Source organism: Pogona vitticeps, chromosome 4 (assembly GCF_051106095.1).
Source record: "Pogona vitticeps strain Pit_001003342236 chromosome 4, PviZW2.1, whole genome shotgun sequence".
NCBI classification, from domain to species: Eukaryota; Metazoa; Chordata; class Lepidosauria; order Squamata; family Agamidae; genus Pogona; species Pogona vitticeps.
In genome coordinates, this window is record NC_135786.1 from 216,002,934 (window position 1) to 216,028,182 (window position 25,249).

At 39.9% G+C, this 25,249-nt stretch overlaps 1 protein-coding gene across 5 annotated transcripts in view; it reads right to left on the bottom strand.

The window, feature by feature from the left end:
• NCALD (neurocalcin delta) overlaps positions 1 to 25,249 on the bottom strand; it is a 70,169-nt gene that overhangs the window by 18,744 nt on the left and 26,176 nt on the right. For all 5 annotated transcript variants that reach the window (XM_020783402.3, XM_020783403.3, XM_020783404.3 and 2 more), the window contains one exon: positions 3,435 to 3,831. In XM_020783402.3, the coding sequence (XP_020639061.1) occupies positions 3,435 to 3,812 (378 nt within the window). In that variant the 5' untranslated portion in view covers positions 3,813 to 3,831. The remainder of the gene's footprint in view (positions 1 to 3,434; positions 3,832 to 25,249) is intronic.

Sequence of the window (25,249 nt, forward strand, 5' to 3'; positions counted from 1 at the left end):
TCATCTATGCAGAAACGAGTAACAGTATTCCAGGACTTTATTTTATTTTGGTAATCTTATTGAGATTCTTTTTTTATTTGTCAAGAAGATCCTCTGAGGTTTTGCTTAAATAGCAAATCAGAGTAGATATTTTGCTCTGACAGAGCCAGTGGGATATACTGTACTAGATAAAATGTCAGACTAGATCGTAAGAAATCTGGCCTCCAATCCCCACACAGCAACAGAAACTCACTATGTGGTAGCTGTAGTAAATCACTCTTTGAACACCACACTAGAATTGATGTAAATGGGAAGTGACTTGCACTTAATACACATATTTTGCTTTAATGCAAAACATAAGCCAAACATCCCCTGGCTTTTTTCAAAATGCAACTTGGTCAATTACCCTAAAGGTGTGAAAACACACAAATCATTATCATCACTCATCCAGTAGAACAGCACTCATCCAATTTCCCTTACTAAACTGTGCTGGAGATTTTATTATATATTGACCCAAATCCTGTTACGTAGCTATGCCAGAGGAAGGACAGTGGTGTTACTCACAGCAGCGAAATGCTATGAATTAACAAGCATCTGCTTGGATTCCTCATTGTTGGCCAATTCAGTGACTTGGTGCCTGACAAGGAATGCAATTGGGGACTCAATCAGTAGCAATCTGCCACTGAAAGTTCTGCAGCTGCCCTTCTGCCAGTGTAACCACACAACAGGATTCTTGCCATTATTTGGCATTTGTTACATTACATGACATTGCATGCCCTGCTTTGAGAATTCTGGTGCTCTACACCTTGCCCCAAACCAGCAAAATATGGCTGGATGGGAACAATATCTGGATTGTTCTGCCATCTCAGTTGGTGATTCAATTTTAGGAACCCTCTATCAAAATGTGTTGCCTGTTTCTAGTAACAGTAATTCTAGCTTTTATTCAGAGTTGTACATACCGTATTTACAAACATGATCTGTATTGCGGGGGAAATGATATTTTGGTAACTAATTCCCTATGAACAAATACATCACAGGCCAAGGCCGTGTACATTGTAACTGACTAATATTAGAGATTTATGGCAACCTTTTTTTCTTATAATGATGGTAAAAACGGCATTACAGAAAATAAATAAATAAAAATAAGATATTTCAAAGACTGCTTCTAATGGCAATCTGAAAGGATGTCTCATGGGATACCCTATAGTCCATGGCAGTTTATGAGGTTCCCAAGAATTCTGCAGGAAATCCTTTCTTCATACATCTTACCAACTTATTCAGGTTTTCCGACGATGTCTTCTTTATACCGAAGGCCTTTTTTATAGTTAAAGAATTCTTTACAATCACTATTTTCTACTGGATGAGAACATACAATTTGATACTCATCATGCAATATATATATATATTATTTCTCTCGCTCTCTCTGTATGTGTGTGTGTGTGGTCTTTCTGTCTGTAAAACAATCAAAGTATTTCCAGTTGTAGAAAAACAACAGATAAAACACTTTTGAAACATTTGACAGCTCTCATTTAAACATTTCAAGACAAACCAGTTTTTCTGATTAAGATTTTAATACTAACCATGTCATATTGCATGGATTCCGCATCCTGGATCGCCAACTAATTGACAGAGGCTACCATAAACAGGTAGAGAAGAGTGAGTCCCAATGACATCTCATGACGGACATAATGAGATCTTTTGAAAACAACAAATACCTTCTAACTCTCTACATTGTCCCCTCACATTTTAACCATATGTTCAATATCCATTAGAGGATTGGGAGGAAGTATTGGCATAAACCAAGAGGGCAACCTAGTTGTCGAGAGCAACCCACAATTTGCTTTATGAAAACTAGAAACATCAGAGATGTAGCAGGAAGAAGTGAATTTACTGTGAAAATGTTGTTACATCTCTGATCCATCTATATATTAACTCCTACAAGTAGCACCAAAATGACACCATTTTTGTGGAAAGCATGTATTTTGCAAGCACCTCTGTAAAATTATGGAACTTGAGGCCTATTTTAGTTGTAAAACTATGGTCTCAAATATCTCACCTTCTATATAATCCTCAAAATGTCAGTGTGCACATACTGCAGCCTTAATCTACTCAGAAGCACTACATCTTCAGAGGAGAGGTGTCTGTTGTACAGAGCTTGCAACAGTACGAAGCAAATTGGGGCTGCGAGATGCTGAGCAGCAACTCATGCTGGGGCAGTCCTCTCTATTACCATGGGAAATGCATAACCATGATGTTTTCATTAAGAAATGCTGCAGTTATGACTCTATGTTGTCAAAAGTAACAAAAATCAACATTATGCCTGGAACTCCATCTTCAAAATGAGGACCGTCTGGACAAGCTAACTAGTTATGACAGATACACTGAATAACAATCTTTCCATAAAAATAGGATTTTTGGCAAGCCTGTTAGCACTGGCTAAATATGAAGTTATATACAGTGGTGCCTTGCTTAATGATGTTAATTCGTTCCAGCGAAATCGCTGTAGAGCGAAAACGTCATAAAGCGAAATTTAAAAACCCACTGAAATGCATTAAAACCCGGTTAATGCATTCCAATGAGCTAAAAACTCACCATCCAGCAAAGATCCTCCATACGGTGGCCATTTTCGGTGCCTGTATAGCGAGGAATCTGTCCCTAAGCACAGCGGGGAGCCATTTTGAGCACCCGGTGGCCATTTTGAAAACCCGACGATCAGCTGTTTTGATCATCGTAATGCGAAGAATCGGTTCCCGAAGCAGGGAACCGATCTTTGCAAAGTGAAAAAAACCCATTTAAAACATTGTTTTGCGATCGCAAAAACATCGTTGTGAAGCGGATTTGTCGTAATGCGGGGTAATCATTAAGCTGGGCACAACTGTAAAAGTATTGGGTACCTCAAAACAGATCTTGTGTCTTGCATTCCAGCCACTATATCACACCGAGTCTTCACTGAGCTTTCTATACACACAAATACCCAACAGCCAAAAGGCAGACACACAGGCTACGCATGAAGCAAATTAGTCCACACAAGGAATGGCAGGTTCTGGTCTTGGCTTCAAATACACAGGATTAAACCTGTCTTCCCTTTGCAGTGAAATAGAGAAAGATCTGCCCTTTGGCCATGAAGATAATTCTGGCTGGCAGAGATTTAGAATTTATCAGCTCGATATGGTAAACCAGAATAAGGAAGCACTTAGATAAGACACAGTCATACGTCATGCATAACACTGCATTAATTGATAAGTTTCCAGAAATGCACACATTCTAAGACCTAAAAAGATTCCGGTTTTTCCCCTTTCGCTGAAACAACATTCTTCAGGTTTTTACATAGTGCATTTTTTTTACCGAAGAGAACATATGGAAGGCCAAGAGTGTTGGAGGATTCAAGGCACTGTCATTATTTGTAACACCAACCCTCCCATTTTAAACACAAACATAGTGCAAGTGGTACATACCTGAACGATTTCCAACATCTCTGCCTTGCTGATGTATCCGTTCCCATCCAGGTCATACATGCTAAAGGCCCACTTCAGCTTTTGCTCCAGTTTCCCTCGGGACGTTACGCTCAAAGCTATGATAAATTCTCTGAAGTCTATTGTTCCATCACCGTTGGCGTCAAATGTACGGAACACGTGTTCAGCGAATTTAGAAGCGTCCCCATAAGGAAAAAAATTCCCATAGATTTTCTTAAACTCCTCCATGGACAAATGTCCACTGGGACAGTCTCTCAGGAAGCCTTTGTACCATTCTTGGATCTCGTGTTCTGTAAAGTCTGTGCTTTCTAGCAAATCTTGCATGACTTCAGGGCGTAACTTGCTGTTCTGTTTTCCCATGTTGGTGTCAGGGTCTTATCTAAAGAAGGGAGGGATAAAATGTGAATTAATTTCTTGTTTGCAAAACTAAAGTCTGGTGGTGCACCTTCTGAGTCTTAGAATGATCTTTAAAATCTATGTTCTTGTTGTTGACAGCAACATTTTCCATCACATTTGCCCCATATGGTCCACACCTGCGTGATCTGAAACCAGGATTGTAATGAAGCTGGTGCACACAATGGGGCAGTAGCTGACCTTTGCCCTTTCATGACGTTGAATGACATCTGTGGCCACAGAGAATCCCTGGCAATCAGTGACTTCTGAAAGAGCCTGGTGTATATGAGAGCAGCAGATATCCTAGGGTACACATGGAACACTATGTACATCCCCTTGGATCATATCCTCACTTATCTACAAGAGGACCACAACAATTAAGATTGATTAAAATATATGATATATGATATATTTCACCTAATACACTGCTTTTTTTCACCTGGCGATGCTCATTATGGCATACTAGATAGAGTGACAGACTCAAAAAGCCTAGGTTTGAATCTCTGCTCAGTTCTTGAAAGCCACTGGAGGGTGGCAATGATAAAACAACTTCTTAAATATCTCACTTACTTTGAAAGCCCTACAAAGGTAGCTATAACTCAGTTCCTACTTGATGGCATGCAACGCATATATATTTCACCAGAGTTTAGAAAAGTTCCTCTCTTTTTTTGGACTACACTACCGAGTTCTGGAACCCAGTCTGAAATGTATGAGAATCTTACACACTGCATCTTTGACTTTTGACAACATTCCCACAAACTGTGACTACTAACACAGGCTTGTCCAAAGACACATCACATGCTTCACCATCTTCTTGGGGCTTGGTTAAAGCTCAATGGAAGAGCAAGTGTACTGCACATTAAAAATTCCAGGTTCAAAAATCACATTAAGCACCAGTTGGCCTAGTAATGTCAATCAGTTACATTTCTGTATTTAATAAATGTTATTTTATATACCAGGAGTACCTGGTATTCCTCTTCATACTGCTATGCTCATGAGACTGTATCCCTCCTCTCAGTGTAGTTTTTTTTAAAGGCATAAATTACACTTAGAGGATGTCATTAAGACAGAAGCATACAGATTAAAGACTTAATGTATTTTTCACACTGTTTTATATCCCTTAGTGACCAGGTATCAAAACCAATTAGTAAGTATAAATTGGTTTAGCCAAGGTTCTTTGAAAATCTTTTTAAAAGGGGGGGGGGGGGGAGAATCGATACTAAAAAAAAGCATAGCATTTGTAAAACTGGAAACCCTTTTGTCCTTTAAATTAATTATGTAAAAAATATATCCAAGTGCGACACTTCTGTTGGAGTGGTGCCTTTTATCCATCAAACTAAAGCTACATCTCCAGCTCAAAAGAAGTAGTTTAATTAGCTTTTTAAAGAGCACCCATGAAAGAGAAGACCATACAATTTAATGGACAGAAACAGTTTCTTCAGGAACTAGTTATTCCTCTTGCCAGCCAGGGCTGCCATCTCTCAGGACATTATGGAAACAAATGCAAACAATTAAAGTCCTTGAGCAAACGCAAGCCACACGAAGTGTCCAATAATTAATTTTCCATGTAGCATGGAAAATATTGTCAAACCGTTCATGGGACCCCGAGTGTATAAAAAACTGAACTGTTCCCCAATGCACTCTCACGCACCGTCTCACTCTAATACTGCTTTCGTCCTTATTTATACATCAGTCAGCTTCCAAATTGTTTATTTATTCAACTTCATTTCTTTGATCACAGAGTTTTCTGACTGGACTTCACAGCCAACAATCAAGCACCCTATATAAAGACTGTGGGACTAAATACAGAATAAGCAAGGAAAAAAGACTTGACTAGTAATATTATAAATATGCTAAAGCTTGACCACCCCGTTTCCTGTCACCACCCCTTAGATCGAGATGAGCAAGCTTCGAAGGCCTGGAGGCCAATTTCCTCATGCGGAGTTTGTGAGGAAGTGTGTGTTATCCCAATTCCTTGGGATCTTCAATCTCCTCCTCTAAAAATATATTGCAGCATGAAGACAGTGTAATCCTCTAACATCTACTTCCCTCCAAACTGGCAGGCTCAAGCTACATTTGACGGATTTGATTTTTGTTTTCCCTTTTCCCCAAAACTAAGCCTCAGGGGGGCTCACAACAAGTGAAACATCCAAAAGCACCCAGATTATTCAAAAACCCTTTGTAAACTCTACAAGCAACTTTTGTATTGGTACTGCTGGCCAAGGACTTGTGTGCATAAATTCTAGTATCTGATTATTGTTATAATTGTTCATGTTGTCTTTTATATAACTGTGAATAAGAAGAGACCCATTTTTGTGAAATCCATCAAGTAATCCAAGTAATCAAATGTCCCCATTTAAAGTGTTACATTAGCAAGCTGGTTTGTTATCTAGACCAACTTTTTCAAATCACAACTGAACTGATTTATGAAAAGTAATTTTAACAGCTACAAAAGCAAAATCTCAAAATGTATTGGAAGCATCTAATTTAAACGTTCTATTTTTATGTTGCTTTTATTGCTCTGGTAATGCTCCCACATTCCTAAGAACAGACATTCCCCCATCATACTTGGCAAACTAGAAAAATTTGTTTTGAATGAAAAAATACCCTTATTGAAAAGAACATGATCTTTGCAAACACCAGAAGATATAAATAGAAATATTATTTAGGACTCAGAGATGGAAAAAAATATTTGCTAAATTCCTTATTCTCATGGCTTTAGGCTGTCTTCACACAAGACACCTCGAGGAGGGCAGTAGCAAAACCATCAAAAGCAAAGTAAATGCCACACAATATTTATGGGGGATACATAATATATAAATACGTACAAGAGCTTTATTTTTCTTAAATAAATCATGACATTGTGTAATATGTCATGTGTTGTTGTTCATCTGAAGTTCTATTTACTTCATTTTCAGACCTGCTAAGGACCAGGTAATTTTTATTATGTTCTGATATATAAAACCATAGAATTTGAAGAAAGTGTACTTTCTTTTTCAGATGACTGTATGCACACCAACATTCACAAAATCCCTCTGACCCGTAACGGTGGTACTTTACCTAGTAACATAATACAAAGGCACTATGAAATTATAAATCGCTTAAGCAATCTAAAACCAGGTCTTAGTCCTAAAGAAAAAGAGTGTGATGTAAACTGCATGCAGCTAACTTGCTGGTTTGTTGGTTTTCATTCTGCAAGAGGTTGGAGACGTTTATGCATCTCAGTTTCAAAACAGAAGGTTTGTCCCTTTCTTGTTACTCACGCGGGCACAAAGGGGCTACAGCTGCTCCATGTTCTCTCCCACTTCTCCTTATCATTCCTTTGTGCTTCCCCAGCAGGAGATTGTTGGGGGAAGGCAAGCCGCTCTGCTCCCATCAGCTCCGTGTGTGCAAGTTTAGCATTGAAAGCACAAAAAAAGCATTACGATCACAAACAGCACTATGTCAATGGGTTTCCAGGTTTTATCAGACACATCACTGTACCAATCCCTTGGTTAGTTTATGATAGTCAGTGTGGGAAAAAGCCGCATCTTGCAATGTCTTTTAATGCCCCAAAGAATGGAAGATACAAAAGTTGCCTCTCAAGTTGTGGCCCAAAAAGGTACATTTTTGTGAACTCTGACCTGAACAGAGTCTACTGTAGATTCACAATTAGCTTTATTATGTCACTTATGCTTGCAATAGTCTGGGGAGAATAAAGAACAAGACAGAGAAGTGGCAAAGGAGAGAAAATGGATATTTGGGACCAGCCAAAGTATTTTGGTGCTAAGGCAGAGCAGCAAATGACACTCCTACACTCACTCAACTCAAAGTTATTCTGGAACAAGAGGAAGAAAACACCCACCTCTTCCCATCTCTGGGAGTAAAATAATAAGTAGCTACTAATTTGTTGGTCTTTCATGACATGCAGAATTGGCTGACAAAGATGGCAGCCTCGCTCTGCCCAGTGATATGGCCCAGCCTGGAGATGGTAGGAAAAGACTGTGACCTACGTCAGCTCAGATTTGAACCGAATCATTTCCGTCATCCTAGAGCAATGGTTCCCAGGTGTTCTTGGACTGCAACTTCCAGAAAATGCAGCCGGAACAACTGGTGGTAAAGGCTTCTGGGCACTGCAGTCCAAGAATACCCGGGTTACCCAAGGTTGGGAATCACTGCCCTAGAGCATCAAATGGGTTACCAACCACTGTTCTAAGCTGTTGTGGAACAGAGGCCATTTAATCAACTTTCTGCTTAGTTGTGGCAAGACAAACAGATTGAATGATAGACAAACAGTATTGTAAAGCAGTAAGGCCAACGGCTTGAGGATAACATCGTTATGCAGCACATGCCACATTCAATCTGTTAGACTTTAAGACAACACTAGATTTCCGCCCTATCGTTGACAAATACAGCTACCCCTCTAGCATTAAGCAAATATGGTTACACTTTGGAGCTTAAATTGGCATACTTGGCTTGTGGAATTAAATTCTCCAAAGGGAATAAAGCTGACAGAGAATAAAACCCAACATATTGTGTTGGTCAGAGTTTAGTATTAAAAAGCAGCAGTGATCCTTAATCTATTACTTGGGCAGATTTCCTGAAAATCTGTTTCTCTCTCAGACATATGGGACAATAATTTTGTACAGCCCTTGAAATATAATGTTACTCTCTAATTTCCTCACTGTGAAAAAAGCAGCAAAACAGAAATGTGGCATTGGTAAAAAAAAAAAAAAGTGTAATTGCCAAGCTTAGGTCCTCCTAAACTCAGGGCTGGTCCTCCCATAGTTTTAGGGAGCATCCACAGGTAGAGAATGATGTGGAGATGGGGAGTTGAGGACAGACAACCCAGGCAGCTGTCCCAACAATTCTTCTGAACTCACTCAGCTGTTCTTCTCTGTTGAAGGGCAAGGCTGTGTGTACCATACGGACTGCCTTTGAGCAGGGCTCCGCTGAGGTGGAGGACATTGTTCTCATGTGACTGTTGAAGGCTCAATAATAAGTCAAATCGGGAGAACATCTAGCGTGGGGAGGCATTTTGTTCTTAGCCTCCCGCAGGCAAATAGCCTCAGGCGACCTGCCAAAGTGGCCACCACTGTGATACATCTTAAGAGTTTCTAACGACTGAGCTATAATCAAAGTCCTCCAGCCATCATGTCCAATGACTAGGAGAATTTCGGAGGCGTATTTTTTAATTAGCATTTCCAAACATCTCGCATTTTTACCTTATAAATGTGCATCTTTTTACACTATTTTAAAATCCCATATACACTTCTTTCAGATCCCGAGGCAGCATTTATGGCAGAAGTGGACAACTTGTGGTGTCCCAGATGTTGTGGAGCTCCGTTTCTCAGTGTCCTTCACTATTGGCTATGCTAGCTAACATCTGAAGGGCCACAAGTTGCCAACTCTTGAGTTAGGGCTCTACCACCTAAGGGACCATGTTATTGTTTAGTTGTTTAGTCGTGTCCGACTCTTCGTGACCCCATGGACCAGAGCACGCCAGGCCCTCCTGTCTTCCACTGCCTCCCGGAGTTTTGTCAAATCAAAGGACCATCATTTCTCTCAAAGAGTTTTGTAGACTTCAGTATAGCAATGGTGCTGAGAATGCTCAACTAAATCACTAGAGCACAATCCTATCTTTAAAAAAATAAAACCAACCCCAAACACCTATGATCTCCAACTATACAAATAGGTGTCTGCAGCAAACATTACCTGATTCCATGCTAGTTTATATCTTGCAAAGTTATCTTTATCAATGTGATTCGAAAAGGCTGTTTTCCTTCATTATGTCTTTGGTAAGCAATGCTAGGCATCCATAAGCCAACCACTTGTTTTCAGAAAGCATTCCCTTCTTCCAGAGACCTTGAAGCATGGTTAGCCTGATGATACCACCTGGGAAGGACTCTAGGGCAGACATACAGGGTACCAGTCAACAGAATGAGGGGGTGGGCCCCCCAAAGAAGCAAAACTAGTTGATCACATTATGAAGGAAGCAATCACACTGCAACCTAAAGATCGGCACCCACCCCATCTCATTCCCATGAGACCAATTAGTCCAGATGTTAGCTCAGGGCATCGCTGGGAACTGCTTTTCTATAGATTTATCCTATGGGCTGCTGAAATCCAAAAAAACTCAACAGTATGCAAAGTAGAGCCCTTTGGCTAGGATGGATAGTTGGAGACAAAAACCCACAGAACTGGTCCCATCCACAGAATGGGCAGCAATTATGCAAATGAAGAGCCATCTGGGGTGTGCCAGTACTTGAAAATGTTGGTATTAACTGTATCATGTTAAAACTGATTAGAGTTTGTTACCTTTAATCATATCAGCATCTATCAATTATTGTTACCAGTACACCGATAGCCTATTACCTTTTTAAAAATCCAATGACTACAATAGAAGAAGAATACAGAAACAGCAAAGGAAAACAACACTATAGCATTAAAATGAAGACAATAAAACTGCTAAAAATCCTAATGTAATCACCCAGAGCTAAACACATGGCAACGTCTAAAGGACACCTATGTGGTCGCATGAACACAGACAGTTCTCCATCCCTAACCCTTGGAGAGGTAAGCAGCATTTGAACACTATATAACCAGCTGGTTTTATAGAATCCATTGCTGCAGTCCGACAATTAAAGAGAGGTAACAAAGGGATTTTTCAAACCATAAGCACTGTATTGTGGGAACCTGCACAAACTTTTGTAACTTCATCTGTTCCACCGAAGTGCAGGCCAGGCATGAGCGATAAAAGAGTCACAGCAGGGGAGCTAGCAACCCCCCCCCTCTCATTCCAGTTGGTGGGTGACTTTACGTTGTGCCATTCTTTTGAAACAAGACTGTGTATCAACGCCACGGTGACAGATGGCTTTAAAAAATTTAATGGCATTATTCCTTCTGGCTTCTATGATAGGAAAAAGTTAGCAACCTGATGGGGTCCAGAAACGTCATCTACAAAATTCTCAAAGAGTTCTCCCAAGCAGCCAAAGATACAGAAACTCAGGAGGAACCAATCTGACTAGCTTACCTAACGAGTTCTGATACAAATACACAATTCAAAGTTACCTTGCCAGACCTGCTCCTGCCACAGGATTTTAGTTCTATTTATGTATTTATTTATTTATTTATTTATTTGATTTATATCCCACCTATCTAGTCGGTTAGGACCACTCTAGGCGGCTTACAACCAAAAAATACCACAATGTAGATAAAAACAATATCACATAAAGAAAAGCTTTCAACTTTCAACATGCTAACTAACATGCTTTAGAACACTGGTTCTTAACCTTGGGTTACTCAGGAGTTTTGGACTGCAACTCCCAGAAGCCTTCACCACCAACTGTGCTGGCTGGGGTTTCTGGGAGTTGCAGTTCAAAAACATCAGAGTAACAAAGGTTAAGAACCACTGCTTTAGAACTTCCCTTTTCTTCCTGATGATCAGTTATTCCTCTGCAAGTGGTTCTGGTTTTTATTTTGCAAAGGCAGCTGTGCATCTAATTTAGAATTAGGAAAAAAATAGGGGCACATGTTTGTTTGTTTTTTAAAAAAAAAACAGAACATATCTAACACAATCCCCCAGCTAGCATGCTTCTGGAGATCGTAGGTCCTGTTGATTCGGTAATGGGAATTGTAGTCTGACCACAGTGTGTCCGCCCCCTTTTTTTTTTTGGTGATGCATGAACTGTTTCTATACCAAACAAGGCATAAATTAATAACTGGAAAGGATACTGATCAGCTTCATCAATGACATCATGGAGTTCTACTTTTACTACTCGCCAAAGGAACTTAAAAATAAAAATTGGAAATTGGCTGCAGAAGTCTCTTTCAACAAAGGTCTTATAATAACTTCTTTTACAAGAGTTGGAAGAAGCATTTATAGCAGAGGTGGAACACCTGACCCTTCAGATGTTGCTGGACTACAAATCCCATGAACTATCACCACTACCTATCTTGGCTAGGGCTTAGGGGAGATATTGTTGTTGTTTAGTCGTTAAGTTGTGTCCGACTCTTTGTGACCCCATGGACCAAAGCACGCCAGGCCCTTCTGTCTTCCACTGCTTCCCGGAGTTGGGTCAAATTCATGTCGGTTGCTTCAGTGACACTGTCCAGCCATCTCATCCTCTGTCGTCCCCTTCTCCTCTTGCCTTCACACTTTCCCAACATCAGGGTCTTTTCCAGGGAGTCTTCTCTTCTCATGAGATGGCCAAAGTATTGGAGCCTCAGCTTCAGGATCTGTCCTTCCAGTGAGATATAGTTAAACGTAATCTGGGGGGCCAGAGTTGTCCACTCTAGATTCTGAGCCTCCACCACCCAAAATACTAGCCCTCTTCTAGCAGTTCTTTACTAGGGGGGGATGGATAGATAGGGTGTCATCAAGAAATGGTGGGTTTATAAGTTGTTGATGAGCCCACATTCATCTCTCTCTCTAGCAAGCAACCTGTCCACATTCTTGGGCTAAATAAAATAAAACTCCCTAATTGAGACTGGATAAGCAATTGTCTTAATCAAAATCCTCTCTCAACACAGAGTTTAAATTGGGGTGAATTCATCACAACATGGGTTCTTCCTCATTGCCTTGGATACTAGAATTATTAGCTCCAGCCTAACTAGCTCATGTACAGAATACATTCCTAAAGGCCAGGTCTTATGCATACTTATTTGGGAGTATGCGTCCCTGAACACACTGGGATTTACATCTGATTAAACTTTTACAGCTGCCCTACACGGGTTAAATCCAATTACTAGTCCCAATCTAAGGATACTGGTATGTCAAAATTCTCCAGAGTGTGCAAATCACAGAGCATCTAAAATTACCTCCAGGCTTGCTGGAGTGGAAATCTGCCACTGGTCTCTACTGGCAAAAGAGCCTGTGAGTTTGAGAAGGATGAGGCACTTCTGCAGGGTTTTTCACCTTCTCTGGATGAAACTGGCACATTTTGTGTATTGTCAAAATTAAAAGTGCACTTTTATTGGTTTTCTTGCTCCTAGTCATTCTAGAGGTAACTCTGGGTAAAACCTAACACAATCACATTGCTTGATACAGTTGAGAGTCGGGAAACATCCTTTGTTTTTTATATCTCTGGATAACAAGCAGATTACATCAGCTTTAAGACAAATCTCACTCTCCTCCACCCTTTCTATTTTCCCTCCTTAAAAAAATCTCGCTTCATGAAAAGTTTGAAGGCTTTGAAAGCCTCCATGTATTGATTGGCACTGCTGGTTGGCCTAATAGTGGAATTACTACAAAATGAATTTTGATTTTTCTCAAAGATAATACAGCTACTCTTGCCTTCTTGTTTGACACTGGAATTCTTTAATACAGCGGTCCCCAACCTTGAGTAACCCAGGTGTTTTTGGACTGCAACTCCCAGAAGCCTTCATCAGCTGGCCGTGTTTTCTGGAAGTTGCAGTCCAAGAACACCAGGGTTATCCCACTGCTTTAACAAATGAGAAATGGTCTAGTCATCAGCCCACACTTTTACTTTTACTTTTAATTACTTACTTGCTTAGGCACACAAAAAAGCAGCACAACATTTTTGTATCATATTATTGCTGAGGCATGCATTTGGGATTATAATAATCCAACCAATTTACAGTATGTATGTGTGTGTGTGTGTGTGTGTGTGTGTGTGTGTGTGTGTGTGTGTGTGTGTGTGTTTGTTTATTTATTTATTTATTTATTTATTTATTTATTTATTTATTTATTTATTTATTTATTTATTTATTTATTTATTTATGTGCGGCCCACACTACCCCAAGGTCTCTGGGTGGCTTACAACAATTTAAATGCAGCAAAAAGATAAAAAGATAAAACAATTAAAGTACAATTATAATATAGTACTCTAAAAATTGCCACCAGGACCCCCAGTTGATACTATTTCAATTAAAAACCTTCTGGAACAGGAAGGTTTTGACCTTAAAATAATTTTGCATTATTTTATCCATCTCAGTGGGGCTTTTCATAAATTGTGTGTCGTTAAGTCAGTTCTCACTTATAGTGAGTCGTTCCAGAGTCTTCTAGGTACTGTATAGAGTAATCAAAAGCGGTTTACCGCTGCCCCTTTCTGCTTTGGCCCAACGTTGGGCTTGCTGAGAAGACCTGTGTGTTCTATTATGCACCCAACAGAGGGACACAAAGGATTTCGCCTTCCCATTGATTCTTAATTATCAGCAGGTATATACCGAGAGGTAGGTACCCAGTGTGACATAATGGATAAAAGTGAGGGACTAGGACTCTGGACAACAGGGTCCAAATCTCCACTTGGCAACAGAAACTCACTGGGCAAGTGAAACTGATAAAACCACTCCCTAAATACTTCACTTTCCTGGAAAACCCTATTAGAGTTGCTCTCTGTTGCTTCTGACCTGACTGCACACATCTAAAGCAAATACTGTATATTGAGAGAGTACTGGCTCTGAACATTTAGCACGGCTTCTATTGACAGACACATCCTCCCTGGAGTTCACTAATCTCCTACTAAAGATACCTAAGCCAGCAAACATTGCCACAGCCAGTGGCAGAAAATTCCATAAATTAATTACTTTTTTCAAAAGAAATGCTTTCTTTTGTCAGAGCTGAATCTGTTGCTGCTTGCTTCAATCAAGCTCCAGTGTTTTAAGAGCGGAAGAAAAAGGTTTGCTCCATCAAATTTTCTGCATGCAATTAGTAATTTTAATCCATCTACCCACCCACCCCTTCTCCATTTGCACATGTGCTTTTGTCGACTAAAAAGCTTCCAAGACCTAAGGTGCTTCAAAACTTGATCTATCTGGTCGTTGTTTTCCAGAATTCTTCTCCCCTTGCTAATTTAAAAAGCACAAGAACAGGAAAAGTTGGAGGGAGGGAGAGGGCTGCAAAATAACTTTAATAACAGAGATCAAAATATGCTCTGTACTAGGGGTGCCTTCCGGCTGGGTATCATCCAGCTTTAGAAGTAATGCCTTACCAGAGTGAGAGGAGAAACCCATGAGGCTTTTACAAATCTCATGAGGACTAGCAGAAGTTCAAAGGCAAAGCTGCTTTCTGAAGAACGCAATGAGCTCTGACATAACCTTCAAGCTACAGATCAGCCTCACCTGTGACAAGGCAACGTGAGGTGTGGAAAAAAAATCCACTACATACAACTACACAGCAAATACAATTCCACAAAAAAAAGTGAAGTTGCTTTCCATATCAGAGTTGTATCAAAATTGTGATGCAAAGAGGATCAGGATTTCTGTATCTGGGCAAATGGAGGCTCATGTACTGAATTTGAGTGGATATATTTCCAAGTGTTTTTAAACTGTGATTCTTAATATTATTCTTTGTTTAATTGTTGTTTAACATGATATCATCTGGTGATTTTTTAAATTTGTGTTTATTGTGTCATTTTGATTGATTATGAGCTAGCTCCCTTCAGTCGCTCTATGGGAAGACAGGTTGCATATAAATAAATAATAAATAAACAGTATCTCAAAGACTGAGGTTCACGGGCCAATTTTTTGTCCTGGGAGTCTTTCAGGGGCCCCATGGATCATACAACAGATGGTGAGAGAATGGAACAGAAGAACAAGAGGAGAAGTCCTCTTCCTATTGTAAAGAACTGACATGCGGGCTGTTAAATGGTGTATGGGAATCCTGAGACCTCTTGAGAACATGAACCAAAGTTCCCAGAAGATTCTAGGAGGAGCAATCCTTTTGTTCTTAACATAATGGGAAATCAAGTTTCCAGTAGGGGAGCTTGGGGCTGCAAAAACAGCCTCTTGGGGGACGGTATGTCTCCCTGGTCTGCTTAAGCTACTTCACCATCTTGGGAAATTGAAAGCTTCCTCTCGCTTCTCCGTGGAGAGGGAGAAGGAAGAAGCAAAGTGGGGTGGGTGGATGGGTGGGTGGATGGGTGAGTTTCAAGCCTTGTAAGGCAGTGTTGACGTGCTATAACATTTAGAAAAAAAATAATTGAAAGTTTCTTCCTGGAAAGTGGAGGAGTCAGGGAGGGGATTTTTTTGGTTTTTCTTTTCTTTTCTTTCCATTTAAATGGCGCAAGGACCAAAGAAGATCACTTCAAGCATGCTGTGGTGTCCTGACCCAAAACTACCTTTGCATTCATATGCAAGGACCATACCAAAAGACATACTGCACCTCTAAGTGACCCAATTTAGCCCAATCCAGTTTGTTCCAATTTGGCTGCCTAGTCAAACTGTTATTGCGAAACAAAGCAAAGGGAACTGGTACTGTACATCTGTGGGTGGCAAAAGTACAAACGGGAGACTGAGTCTCAAGATGTATAAAAATTGGCAATGCAGACCTTATTATTTAAAAAGCTCTAAATAAAGTTTCTAAAATAATACATGTTGTCCCTACAAGTCAAACTGCACAGTAATCAAAGGCAGCCAAGTTTACTTTCGTTTGTGATGCAGTAAATCACACATACATACTCCTGCTCACCACTAACAGTGTGTGTGTGTGTGTGTGTGTGTGTGTGTGTGTGTGTGTGTGTGTGTGTGTGTGTATATATATATATATATATATATATATATATACACACACACAATTATTATTATATATATATATATATATACACACACACAATTATTATATATATAAAAACCCACAAATCACTAACAGTTCATGTTCCTTTCATGACATTTAAAATCTGCTGCCTGGGGCTGTCACTTTACTTATCTAGTGGATGTGACAGTCCTGCAAGAAGCACCCTATATTTCCTGACTGGCCCATCCAATAGAACATGTCTGTACAACACATGCATCAAATGTGTGTTGGAAATGTGAAGCACAAGTGGGAAGCTATTATCACATGTGGTGGTCATGTAGAGTAGCGAAACAGTATTGGAAAAGAGTACATGCTGTGTTGCAACAAATATTGCTTTGTAACGTGCCATTAACCCCAGAACTGTTTTTATTGAGTATGATACCTGATAAAATAGATAAAAGGAATATATAGTTATATACTGTGCATAGTCACTGCAGCCAAAATTCTCTATGCCAAAAATTGGAAAAGTCCAATGGTACTGAAACAAGATCTTATAGAGAAGATACGGGAAACAGCGGAAATTGACATTTTATCAGAAGTGACAACGGACATTTTATCAGAAGTGATGCCTTTACAAAAGGCAACAGAAAGATGGGACTTATTCTACAAATGGACTGAGTCAGCAGGCAGCGTATGAAGAGCATATATTGAAATGAGAACTTAAATATGGAAGGCACAAAATAGTAAAAAGAGTAATTTGGAATTTTGATATGGCAATATGTATAGAATGGACGCTAGTATGTATGTCTCTTATTCTGTTCTTTATTTTCATTTACGCTTCTGCTGTAAAGTTTTAAAATTATATTGTTGTTTTTTACTGTAAGCCGCCTAGAGTGGTCTAATATGATCAGATAGGCGGGATAGAAATAAAATAAATAAATAAATAAATAAATAAATTATTGTTTCTCCTCTTCCCATTTAACCTCAATTCCCTTTTTCCTTTTTGTCACCCCTTGTTAAATAAAAATAAAAAAATAAAAAAGAACATGTCTGTACACATTGTTTCTTTCCATTTATGCCAATACAGCAAAATTATTACAGTCAGAATTGCTTGCTGAACTGTAAAGAAGTTCATTGAGATACTGTTTATCTGTACTGGTTACTTTTTCCTTAAAATGTCTTTCAAGAGTCGAAACAGTATATATGATGGAAATGTAAAGCACCTAAACACACATTTAAACAAAATCAGCCTTATTTCAGAACAGAACACATGTGAAAATACCAGATTCGAACAAAACACCAGAATTAAAAACATTAGGATCAAATATTTGTGATTTTTTTTTAAAAAAAGCACCTTAATTGGCAATCTTAATGTCTTGTCTGGGGAAAATAATTCCCTAGAAATATCATGGGGGAAATAACTGCAAAACTGGGGGGGGGGGACCTACAACCCTACCAATGTGAAGCCCCCCTTCCAAACATACAAACAGGACCTCAAGTCATGAGAGTGATCACCTACACAATGCCAAGAACTTTAAAAAGCGCCAGAAGAAGAGGAAGAGGAAGAAGAGGAGGAAGTGGAGGAAGAAGAAGAAAACAAAAATGACATATTGGGAGAAAGGGGGCCTATAAATAAGACAAATAAATAAATACAATTGCATATGGAAAATATATAATTATCTATGCTAATTTTAATAACATGTATAAATTGCATTTGTACAAATACTTATCCCCTTCTTGGATGCACACCTTAACATGGTGAGGAGGTTTGAGTGTGTCAGGGAAGCCAAGAGCAATACCGGGAGGCTAGACTCCATTGCGAGCCTGAACGCCAAGCGGGATCGCCCAAGGCGGAATGTTCACAGCCGGGGCACAACAAGTGCCCATACGAACTTCCCTCCAGTTACGTACAAGAAAAAAAGTGCCCCCTCCCTCCCCTTAGAGGCTTCTGGAGGGGGGGGGAAGGGTCAGAAACTTAAAAATAAATAAAAGAAAATCATTTACCCGGCCTTGGCAGCCCCCAAACAGCAGGAAAAAGAGCAGGAAACAGCTAAAAGCCGACACCCAGAAGGGAGCCTGGCAGCCATTTTGTGATCCCCCCCCCCCCGCTCCTGCACCTTCCTCTCCCCGCCTATCAGCTGATGGGCTGGCTCTGAAGAGGCTTGGGGAGGCTTGCTCAGCACCTAAAAAGCCTGCCTGTGTGTCTTTGTGCTGAAAAAATCAGCACAACATGCTTTAAAACATGATTTAAAATTGGCTTTGTTGAAAAAAAAAGATTTCTAAAGTGCTTTGCAAACTGTTCCCTGCCTTCCTCCTCCTTTCCTGAACCTAAGGGGGGGGGGGGGAGAAAAAATATCCCCCTCTAGTGGCAGAAGGCGGAATAGCAGCTTCCCATTAGTTTCTATGGACGGAAAAGAGCAGCTACAGATTAAATGGTTTTCAATGCATTCCTATGGAAAATGCAGATTCGACCTAAGAACTTTTCTACCTAAGAACCACCTTCCAATACGGATTAAGTTCGTAAGTCAAGACCCCACTGTAAAGGGAAATACGAATAGCACGGTCACTAATGACACAACTAGATTAAAGCCAAAAAGACATCTAGTGACTGATATCACAGAGGTGAAAGGAAGGTCTGACATGCACAACACTTACAACTGGAACATGGAATGTGAATGGTACGAATTAAGGTAAACTGAAAACCATAAAGTAAGAATTGGAACATTTAAACCAGTGGTTCCCGACCTTTTTTTGAATTTATAATAGTCAAGTGACCTCTGACATCTACCCCCTAGCCACATCTGCATAAAGAGGCATTTTTAATGGGGTCATCCTTTCTCGGAAGGCAGGGCCTGTTTCTCATGCATACACAAACATATCTCACTTTGAAAGGCCAAGGAAGAAAGTACAGTATTTAACAATAACTACAACACATAAAGGCAGCTCTGGACCCAACAGAAGCCACTTTGTGTACTCCTTAGGAGTCACAACCTCAAAGTTGGGAAACACTGATTTAAACATTGCCTGTTCTATTTCCTTCAATGGGTCTCCTTCTAAGCTCTCTCAAATCAATACAGTACCTGTAGCACTCAGTTTTTATGCAAAGCTAAAGTAATGAGTCTCATCACACTATATCGTGGCATTAGATTTCGTCAAGATTAGTAGCTCACAGACTCCCCGAGAACTGGGAAATTAGGAACTGCAGGTCCTCCATCTAAAACACAGGGAACTCAAAACTGCATCCAGCCTGTTTGAGCACACAGGGTGTTTGGTTGGTGAAAAAGAGAGAACCATAAGGCACTCTTCACATTCTTCATGGTGCCGTTAATTTTAAGTGGTGGACTAGGTAAAGAAAAAACTGGCTGGTTCAATGAGATGGGTTTATATCTGTGGAGCCAGAAGTTGGGAGTTCGATTCCCCACTGTGCTTCTTGGGAGAAGAGGGCATCCCAGAAGGAGGGAAAGGTCAACCACTCATGAGTACTCTCGATCTAGAAAACCCTGGGAAAGGTTGCCAGAAAATCAGAATTTAACTGATGCATATCATTACTATTTGGCAACGTAGCCAAATTATTTGGTTTTCCAGTTTTTGATTCTGCTGCAAAACAGCTAAATTAGGTATCCTGGAATTCACAGATGTGAGCAACAGCAAACTCCATGATGAGGTGATTCCTTATAGCAGTGGTCCCCAACCTTGGGCCTCCAGATGTTCTTGGACTTCAACTCCCAGAAATCCTGGCCAGCAGAGGTGGTGGTGAAGGCTTCTGGGAATTATAGTGCAAGAACATCTGGAGGCCCAAGGTTGGGGACCACTGCCTTATAGGACAACCAAAGGGGGGGGGGAAGGGTGCAAAGGCACCTAAAATACATATGCTTGTGGGAAAATTCTCAGGCAAGATGTTCAGAATAAGCGGGGAGAGGGGACAGGAGGAAAAGACTTAAACTGGGGAGGCTGATATTAGTTGGAGGAAGCCAATCTAAAAGGATCACCTCCGTTTGGAATTTATTTTGTGCCAGCTTGGTGATCAACAACTTTTGTTTACATTGAAAGCAACTACAGTATATGACTTTATTATTATTATTATTATTATTATTATTATTATTATTATTATTATTATTATTATTATTATTATTATTATTATTATTATTATTATTATTAGATGGGGGCGTGGAATATTCAAAGTATAACTGGTAGAATTTGGATCCATGTTCGGCGTGTTAACAAAGACTACGGACATCTTGCAAGTAAATATTAGTCTTAACTTTAAGGCTTAAATTTATTTTGTGGGCATCAGAGATGGACATGAACCTATTTGTCCTGGTTCCTCCCACTTCATCCCCTCCTCACTTCTTCTGACTCAAACACCCACCCACTGTGCCTAGCTTGCTTGTTTTTTCCATCTCCTCGGCTGTTTTTTCCATCTCCTCCAAGTCACAAGCAAGAGCACAAGTGGGAGTGGGAGATCATCAGCCAAGAGAGCGGGGCAGACAAGCCTGAGTTGTTGCCGGGACTGGAAAAGCAGTTGAGGGGGTTTAAAGAACAAGCAAGCTGGGCCTTGTGACTGGCTGTTTATGTCAGAGGAGGAGGGGAGGGAAGCAGCAGCACCTGTGTTTCCACCTTTACGAACTGGGACAAACCAGGACGAACCAGTTCATGCCCATCTCTAGTACTAGATGTATGTTTCCCTCTACCTTATATAGCATGTAGAAATATTCCCCCAAAGCGAATCAACTGTCAGTATAGAAATTAATACACAAATATGTTAAAATGAATTATTTTATGTGAAAAAAATTATAATGCTATATGCAAGCTAACAGATTGAATAAGAATAGCATAATTATACCTCTGCTCTTTTACTCTTATTAATGACTGTAAAATAAGCACAATATGGTGAAGGGTTTACTGTAGTTATGGCAACAGACAAACTAGCCTAAGACATAAGAAGAAAAATGCAGTTATTATTCAAGGTGGTATAATGTTTGCTTGTTTGTTTGTTAGATTTTTATCCCGCCCTTCTAGACTATGTCTACTCAGGGCGGCTTGCAATAAATTATTCATAAAACAATTAAAACCATGATGTTTATTTCTTCTTCTTAAGTCAAAACAGCAACACAGTTGAATGAATACATACACTTTCCTTTTAAATGTAATGTGGAATCATTTCTTGGATCAACAAGTTATGATACCATTGGAAGAAATAATAACAAATTCTATAAAGGCAATACCTGTAATTTAATTTAAAAATTAAGAAAAACTTATAAAAGCTTTGAGTTAACCCCTATTTGTAATTCCTACATTTGACCATGTCCATGCTTTTACTTTAATTGTTGGACAAGGAATCAGGTGGGTGGGTTACTGCTTACTTCCTGTACAATCAGAAAGAACTTCAAGCACCGCGCCAAATGGAAATTTTACTTGGGAGTAAACTTCCAACCAACACTCCACAAGGATGCCTTGTGGCAGAGGGGATTATTTTGATTTTTTGTCTGTGTGTGTGGTGTGTGTGTGTACGTGCGTGTGTGTATAAATCCCCAAACTCAATTTACTTTTAAACACATTCATAAAGCATTTCACGCAATGAAAAAAATTAAGCCAATGGCTCTGAGGGAGTGAAAAAAGTTCAGTCCTAAGAAAGATACACTCAGGGAAGTACAGTATGTTCATCTGCCTAAGCGCTTCAGCCTAGCCTAGTCCTCAGGAGCTTTGGAAGCCTATGAAGTCTTCGTTTTTCTAGATAGGACCACACACTAAAGGAAATCTGGTTTGTGCTAAAAGGTCTGGAACTAAGTCCCTGGTGGTTCCTCATTCTAAAAATAAGGAACATCTTTGAGCTGTACTGTGTGCTGCTGTGTCTGCTTTCTTCCCCCATTTTCTGTTGCACCGGAATGGCAGGAAGCAGAAGGAACAGCTGTGTTTGTATCGTAGAAACCACAAACAACAGAAAGAGAATACCCAACTTCTAGCCTAAATGTCTGGCATTCAACTGGAGGATGCTGCTGACCATTTTGCTGTGGATCCCGACAGAAGTGTTGCTCTACACACTGCATCTCTGTGGCAAAGGGTCTACACTATATGCTTTTGCAATGAATGAGAACTTGAACCATTTAATATGGGAAACAACAGTAAGAGTTACCCTGGGCCTGGGCTCCCTACCTGAAAACAAAAGGAAAAAAGGTGGCCCAATATGGCCCAACTGTGGGGACGTGGTGGCGCTGCGGACTAAACCGCAGAAGCCTGTGCTGCAGGGTCAGAAGACCAAGCAGTCGCAAGATCGAATCCACGCGACGGAGTGAGCTCCCGTTGCTTTGTCCCAGCTCCTCACCAACCTAGCAGTTCGAAAGCATGTAAATGCGAGTCGATAAATAGGTACCATCTCGGTGGGAAGGCAAACAGTGTTCTGGGTCTAAGTCGCACTGGCCATGTGACAACAGAAACTGTCTTCGGACAAACGCTGGCTCTATGGCTTGGAAACAGGGATGAGTACCGCCCCCTAGAGTCGGACACGACTGACTAAATGTCAAGGGTAACCTTTACCTAAAGTGAAAAGGACACAGAGCCCTTCTCTGTAGGCTTCCTGATTTACCTATTAATGAATCAGCACCCAGCAGTGTTTGTCCCAGTGTTAACATCAGAAGTAAACTCTGGGTTTCATTCTACAATCACTCCCTGTTTCTGCAATGGACACAATTTTCAACTTTGTAAGCCAACAAATACAGCATTGCAAGTAAGTGCAAAAACAACATTATGTAATAGGTTGATCACACACCATGGCAAAATGAAAAGGTCAAAAGAATTGGCATGTAGTGTCAGTTCAAGCATTAGGGAGCATTAGACACAGCAATGGCATTAGTAAGAAATTTAACTGAAATTAGGATTTAATGTAATCTCAAACAAAAACACAGCCAGCTGGCCTGAATCCTGGCACCAATGTGGCTTGTAGAGTGCACTGCCCAAGTCTGTAAAAACAATAGGCATAATCCATCCAAAATGTAAGCACTTCAGAATGTTATTTGTTTTAAAAGCAGAGATATATACACAGGTTTAAATTCCTCACATAGATCAAGAGGATTTTAAAGCACCTAAATTTGGCTGGATCGTGTCCAAGTGTCTCTAATCATATGTTTTAAGTCTGCCAAAAAGTTTTCAAGACTCTGTAATTTTTCACTTAACTGAAGAGAAAGCTGAAACAGACCTCTCATTTTCCTATGCCATCCACAGTAATACAAGGAAGGCATTTTGGCCGGGTTTGGGGAGTGGGGATGGGGAGAGGATCTAAAATGCATTAGTCACTGACAGTACAAGAGCCCATCAGAGCAATATCACTGGCTTCATTTTTCAGGGCTTTGTGGACAAATACTAGCCACCAACAAGCATGATGAGATCTGACAGCTACTGGTGAATCACCCCCAGTGTTATGCCCTTAACCACCACTACCCCCATTTTGCCAGGAATTTAATCCTTACCTTTTTCACAACCTGGAAACTCCAAACATTTTCAACTTAGCCTTACTCAACACTACTCACACTTTATGTTTCTTGATTATTAAAAAACGAATAAAAACTAGACTTATAGGAGAAATCTATAAAACAAGCAAATGAAACCGTGAAAAATCTGCTTCAAATATATCTATCATAGGTTTTACAAATAATGCTGTTTCATATAACCTTGAGAAACTAAAGTATTTGAATATATTGTACATATTAACTCTGTAACATTCAATAAAGCTGATTTTTTTAAAATAAAACTTCACTGTCCGTTCTTCATCCATCAAATATGAAGTGTTAAAGTTGTGGCAATAGCAAATTTACAAACTGGAGGTAATTTCTGTAATCTTTAGAGACAGCCTGTGTGGCCTTGAGCAGGCTGCACAGTCCCAGGGTGCCCCCCCCCCAGAAAGAAGGAAATGCTAAACCACTTCTGGGTATTCTCTACCTGCAAAAATCTGGAAAAGGGTCATCATAAGTCAGAATTGAGTTGGCCGCATATGATTATTATTAATATTTTGCATAAAGTATTGTTGTCATTGTTACCATACATAATGCTACCAGAATACTATGGACAGTTGATATGAGAACTGCATCAAGAAAATGTACTGGATATTAAAAACACAAAGTGTTTTTGTATTCGCAAAGGCTTTCATGGCTGGGAAATAATGGTTGTTGCTGGTTTTTCGGGCTCTTTGGCCATGTTCTGAAGGTTGTTCTTCCTGACGTTTCGCCAGTCTCTGAGCATGGACAGAGCAGAGTTCCTACTCCAGTCCTCTGAAGATGCCGGCCACCGAGACTGGCGAAATGTCAGGAAGAACAACCTTCAGAACACGGCCAAAGAGACCAAAAAACCCAGAACAACTAGTAAAGTGTTTTTATTGGTTTTATTTCTTCAGGCATAGAAAAGGTCATCAGAGTAAACAGATAAAATATACCTATTTTATAAGGTTAAGAGACCAAGGTGATGTATGTTCTTGATTGATTTCTTTTATTTAAAACAGCCTCGAAGTATTAGGATTTGGGTTTGTTTAAGTCCATTGAATTAAATGGGAATCAATGTCAATGAAAGTCTTGCAAGTAAACTTGACAGATCACAGAAGATACACATTCAGTCACAATGCCCAAATTCATTTCTCAATCCAGAGAAGGGAGGAAATGCTGGCAACAATTATCTCTTTAGTAAAGAGCAGTTCTCAAAACAAGTAAATGAGTCAAACTGATGCCCATGTCTTTCAGGGAGAATTTAATTGAATTATCCAATGTTCCCATTACATATTCAAAGCCCAATTAATTTAAGCATGCTTTATGGAGACAGTTTCTCTGTGGTTTAGCAGGCAATTTTACTACTGTGCATTTGAGACCATGTTATTTAATATGACATTTTAGTGGGCTGTGACACAGAGAGAGCTGGGGACATGTTTCAACCATTGAAACTCCAGTTTATAAGCTTCCTCCCTTTCTTT